Source organism: Sinocyclocheilus rhinocerous, unplaced genomic scaffold, assembly GCF_001515625.1.
Source record: "Sinocyclocheilus rhinocerous isolate Xijiao unplaced genomic scaffold, SAMN03320098_v1.1 scaffold504, whole genome shotgun sequence".
NCBI lineage: Eukaryota > Metazoa > Chordata > Actinopteri > Cypriniformes > Cyprinidae > Sinocyclocheilus > Sinocyclocheilus rhinocerous.
In genome coordinates this window covers 1,545,133-1,551,009 of record NW_015645076.1, presented here as the reverse complement: position 1 = coordinate 1,551,009, position 5,877 = coordinate 1,545,133, and the positions used below count along the sequence as shown (strand labels likewise).

Below are 5,877 nucleotides of genomic sequence, written 5' to 3'. Positions count from 1 at the left end.
ATTTACCAAGCTGTCATTCAAACAGTATATAATCACATTTAGGGAAAACAGCCTAAGCTGGATATAGGCTACAGCAGTAGGCTTAATTAAATGGCGCAACAGGCAGCTCTCTTTTAACACAGACTTTTAAGAAGGGATGGATGTTTGCTTTAAGTGATAGGCCAGGTAAGTGAAACTATATTATCTTGCTGTATGTATGTCGTTTTCGTTACGTTTTCTGACTAAAAGCAACCAAAAAGCCGTTTTAAAGTGGTTAAGCAAATTATATTAATAATAATCGGCAGGGTTCGCAGACCAATACAATTAGTGTGCCTCTATTTTAAAACCCACGAGCCGCCACTGGTTCTAGGCATGATTAGATGACTTAAACTCACTTTTTCAAAGTATTTTTTATAAAAATGTTGGGATATTGCTTAAAAATGCTGAATGAAAACCGAATAAAATGCATGCTTGAACTTTATCGTTTATTTTTATTTGGTTCATAATGTAATATTAAGTTATGTAAAATTCAGTAAGAAGACAAAAATTGTAAAAAAAAAAAAAAAAAGTGACTGAAAATTTTGCATCGGATTGGGCCAATAGTTTCAAAGCAACTTAAATGTTGCTATGGTCATCATCTGGATCATCTGATGGAAATGCTTTATTTCAAATTGTTTCAGAATTCAGATTTGTATATTGCTGATGTCATGGCATTTCTTCTAACATTATGTCCTCCTTAGCCTTAGACGAAGTCCACATTAATTATAATGATACATTTGAAAATGCATCATTTTCTCTACATTTTGTCAATTCACCCACACTGAGACAGCGTTTTTAACCACGAAAACAACTTTTTGAAGAGACTATCCCAAGTCAATAATTTTCAGAAGTGTTTTTGCGTTGGTGGGTGGACTGCAAAAATAGAGGTATTTGAAAATGATGGCTTGTATTTAGTCATGTGAAGCATTGTACTCCTTTTCAGACGTGTTGGTGTGGACGATCAACTTTTGGGGAAAAAGTTTAAAACTGCTAGTGGGAACTGAGGGTGAAAATTCTGTTTTTAGATATATCCAAATTAATGTGGATGTAGCCAATAGCGGTGGTTTTCAGCAGTGTACCTGGAGGAGAGTTGCATGTCTCCTTAATCAAACAGAAACCCTGTTGGAAACCACTGGTCTAATGTATAGCGTTGTAGCCCATCATGGTAACTCTACCTTTCTTTTCTGTGCTTCAGACCGTTCAGAGCGCGTTACCTCCACCTATGCACAAGGTGCTCGACCCAAAGAGAGCCAGTATTCATCCCACAGAGAGAATGGTTCATCTAGTCGCCATATCTCAGCCGAGTATCTCCCTTCTCCTCTGGAGCGCAGCTCCTACAGGCTGACCTCAGATTACCAGTCTGGTCCATTCTCTCGTGATACGCCACGCTCCAGCTCTAGCTCCACCAGAACCTCGGCCTCTGTCTCTGACCCATCCAAGCTCTCATCCTGGAGCTCCACCCCTTACACGCCCCTTACTGGCTGTAGCTCCAGCCCTCCTTCCTCTAGCCCCTCCCCCACTCCACTTCCTGCTCAGAATGGCGGTGACTCAGATGGCAGGCGAACAACCAGACGTCTGCTATCTCGGCTTTTCTCCCGACGCTCCAGTCAGGAATCAAACTCTACTGCCAGCTCTGCCTCTGATTCAAGGTCATATGACTCGAGCCCAGATGAAGCCCCGCCCTCTGAATCTTCTCCTCCTGTCAGTAGAGAAAATTTGGAAGCGGAGTTGAGGAACTTGAGCAGACGCGGACCATCTCTCGCTCCAGTCCAGGAGAGCTCTGGTGTAGTAGAGCCCCAACCGGAATCGCTCAGATCTCCAGCAGGCCTGTCCTGGCTGAACTGGAACCGCTGTACCCCACTGTTTTCTCGTCGCAGGAGGGAAGGGCGTGACGAAAGCGCCCGCATGGACCCTCGTCGTTCACCCCAATTCCCTTTTGGTGACCGAGATTGCTGTAAAACACCTGACCGGGGCACGGATTGTGATGATGATGATGATGATGACGACGATGATGAAGATGAGTCCTCAGAGGGTGCCACAGCAGCACCCTCTGCTGGAGCCTCAGGTCTCTCTGCATCACTACTGCAGGACGGAGCCCGTCTGGCAGGACGAAGCCATGGCATGGGCAGGTTGATGACCAACCCGCTCTTCCGTATGCCTGAGAATATGATAATTGGGGTAGGAGTGGGAGCAGAAGGGAGGAGTCAAACTGATGAGCAGGTGAAAGACAAGCCCGCCCCCTCCAGAGACCCAGAGAGACTGCGACAGATTCAGGAGAGGTCAGAGGGCGATTTTAATGATCTCTAGTTGTTGTGATGAAAAAAATTACAGTAAAGGTATAGTCCCATTATCAAAAAAGGTCCATTGTTATGAATGTAGCGACGTATGAAGCACAGATCCCATATAAGGAGTCACTTTTAAACCAAGCGCTGAAGTACACACTCGAATGCACTTTATAAACCGATGAATTACGACCTGCACGGTTTTCTCACTGCATGCATATTTATAGGCTGTGTGCAAAGTTTAGATTCAATCTGCTCCACACATCTGTTTTGAAAGTTTCTAGTAATCCTGAAGATCTTGATTAGCTGGTTCAATTGTGGTCAAATAGAAATGGGTCTAAACTATGAATGATTGGGCACCCTTGGTGTAGTAGGAGCAGATGTTCACAATTTAATTTGCTGAATTTAACCACACCCCCTTCCTACTTTTAGCCTGCTGTTGGAGGACTCTGATGAGGAGGAGGGTGATCTGTGCCGAATCTGTCAGATGGGGGAGCAGTCGAGTTCCAACCCTCTGATCGAGCCCTGCAAGTGCACCGGCAGCCTGCAGTTTGTGCACCAGGACTGCATTAAGAAATGGCTCCGCTCCAAAATCAGCTCCGGTATGGCTGTCTTTTCCTGAGAGCAGAAGTAAATTAGGTGTTTATTTAGTGTATATTCATTTGTTTGATGTGCACTGAGAAAGGAACAATTTCAGTCTGACAAAGAGGATTTGGGGTTCATTTCCTGCAGTTCAGGACTACTGATGCATAACCGTGTGAAATCGGACTGATAAAATGCACAAGTTTGAAAATGTCAAGTCGTGAAGAATCTCTTTTGTTAACTGTCTGTATTTTAAAACTTAAGAACTTTTCCATTGAAGAGACTTATAGCCTTTACAGTAGAATGCTGTGGCAGTGCCATTGTAGAGTTCAGAATGATTACCATAATTATGTACCAAAGTATTTATTTGGTACTCTGATGTAATTAAAAGAATACTTTGGTTCTATCATTTCCCAGCTTATTGGGAAATGTCACGTTTCTTAACATTTCCCAAGAGCAACATAGCATTGCCAAGGTACAGATAAATTGTGGTTCAAAAATTCATTGAGGGCTAAATTTGCTAATAAGAGGTGTATTTTTTTCATTCATTATTGAGTCCATATTTCTGCTTTGATACACAGGTTCTAACTTGGAGGCAATCACTACATGTGAACTTTGTAAGGAAAAACTGCACCTGAACATTGAGAACTTTGACATCAATGAGCTCTACAGATCTCATGAAAGGGTAAGTGTATCAACACAATATTACACAATCAAGCACATTGTTTAGATTACCTATTATTTCTAAGGCCAGACACATACTTGCCACTAGTGCATTTGCAAATTGTGTGGTCTGGCTGATCATACCAGACTACTTTTCATTTGGTGAACTATTCACCCTCATGATGTTCCAAACCTGTATGACTTTCTTCTGTGAAACCCAAAATTGTTTGGGATTGGTTAGGAATTGAGAATTTTTTTTATTTTTTTTTTTATACCAAAAATATATATTTTTTCCCTATTATGTTTTTGACCAGTTGTGGTTTTTAAAGAATCTTTAAAGTGACAAGAGTTATTATGTGGAATTAAGGCCTGTTAACACTAACATGAATTTGGTCTGATTTTCTCTTGCCTTTTTTTTTTGTTTTTTTTGCTCTGTTCAGACCAATGTGGAAAAAACAGCAGGTGGCACTTTAGGAAAAGCAGAATTACATTGGTAAACAAAGCAGCACTGCGCAACTTCTGACACTCTCTTGTCACAAAGAAAAAAGGAAGTCAAACTGTTTTTATATCTTTTCAAACAGATGTTCAGGTTTTTGCATTCGCTGTGGTGTTTATCAAATAACGCCAAATACAACCGTACAGGGACAAAAAAAAGTTCTGGATTCTTCCTCTGCTATTCACTGTTGCTTAGCAAAATACTTTTTTTGTGAGAGCCAGCAAGTCCTAGTTTTATGTAACAGCAGAGTCTGTCAAAGTGTGAAAATGTCACATTGATAGTATGTGAATGTTTGTTATGGCCTGAAAAGAGGCATCAATAGCCCATGCATTAATAGTGCAAACAGACCTTTATGAGCCATTCACAAAGAGTACGTTTTTGCATTTAAAAATACGAGACCGGGTAGAAGAATGGAGAAAAAAAAATCTAGTAGACTGTTGAACTCGTAACTTGAGCTCTGCATTGGTCTAGCATATTTACATGGAAAAACAATAAATCAGGGGCCTGTACCATGATGGTAGTGGAACAAACTCAATGTTACAGGATTAGTTTTAAGCTGACAAAACCAAATCACTCCAATCCGGCTTTGTTGGTACCATGATGCTGATCATCAACTTAACATCAACTGTTAACTCTGGTTTTGATCTGGAGTTCGTGGAAAGTGTGCATACAAATGTGTGACATCAGTGGCGAACAGCCAATCACAAGCCTTACAACATAGAGAAACTGCGATTCACTTCTCGCGAGAGAGACCGCGTGATTCTAAACTCTTTTGCTGAAGGTTAAGGGGTTGAAGAATATGAAGAATTTGAACGCATTTACACCGAAGAAAATACTTGTCCATGAAAGAGGACAAATAAATGAAATTATCTCCCTCTGTCAGTGCAAGCAAAATTTGTGAAGTTAGTTCATGTAGTTGATAATATATAACGATAGAGACTCGAACATATAAGGTCACATGAAGTCATTTTTAAAGCATTATCTATTGATTCTACGGCTAATTTATATGTTACATATATTAATATTCATTTAAACTAAATATTTAATAATGTTAAACTAAAATTGCTTGTGCGTAATGGATTAATAATTATATAAATCATATAAAATAATTGTAAGTAATTATCATTAAAGCTGCACAATTTCATCGTTAAATATTTTTTTTATTTACTATATAGTGACCTTTAATTTGGAGGAAGAGAAACTGGGGGAGTGACTTTATTGCGCTGGATGTGTCAGTGTCACTTTGCTCCCATCTGATTGGTCAAGTTTTGGTTTGAGATCTCTGACCCAGAACATAACCTGCGCCAGAGCAGGTTAGCCATGGAGCGTAAGCAGTGTTGGGGAGTAACTAGTTACATGTAACGGAATTACGTAATTTAATTACAAAATAAAAGTAATTGTAATCAGTTACAGTTACAGAGAATTTTTTTTTGTTATTAAATTAGTTACTTATGAAAATGTTAAGGATTACAAAGGGAGTTACATCTGCTTTTTTCACACACGCTCTCACATACAGATTTAATTGATTTCTTTCATAAATTGCAGTGACTGCTCTAAAATATGAAACACCAAAGTTTCTGGAGTTTAGAACATGCTTATTTGATCATTCTTTTATTTCCTACATGGGTTTATGTATAGCTATGCTTCATTTTTTTAAAGGGGTCATATGACGTTGCTAAAAATAACATTATTTTGTGTATTTGGTGTAATGAAATGTGTTTATGCGGTTTAAAGTTAAAAAAACATTATTTTCCACATACTGTACATTATTGTTTCTCCTCTATGCCCCGCCTTTCTGAAACGCGTCGATTTTTACAAAGCTCATCGGTCTGAAAA

General features: G+C 39.6%; 1 protein-coding gene across 2 annotated transcripts in view; it reads left to right on the top strand.

The window, feature by feature from the left end:
* LOC107705582 (E3 ubiquitin-protein ligase MARCH7-like) overlaps window positions 1-5,877 on the top strand; it is a 24,325-nt gene that overhangs the window by 10,004 nt on the left and 8,444 nt on the right. For both annotated transcript variants that reach the window (XM_016508912.1, XM_016508911.1), the window contains exons 6-8: window positions 1,214-2,297; window positions 2,733-2,902; window positions 3,464-3,567. In XM_016508912.1, coding sequence (XP_016364398.1) covers window positions 1,214-2,297; window positions 2,733-2,902; window positions 3,464-3,567 — 1,358 coding nt within the window. The remainder of the gene's footprint in view (window positions 1-1,213; window positions 2,298-2,732; window positions 2,903-3,463; window positions 3,568-5,877) is intronic.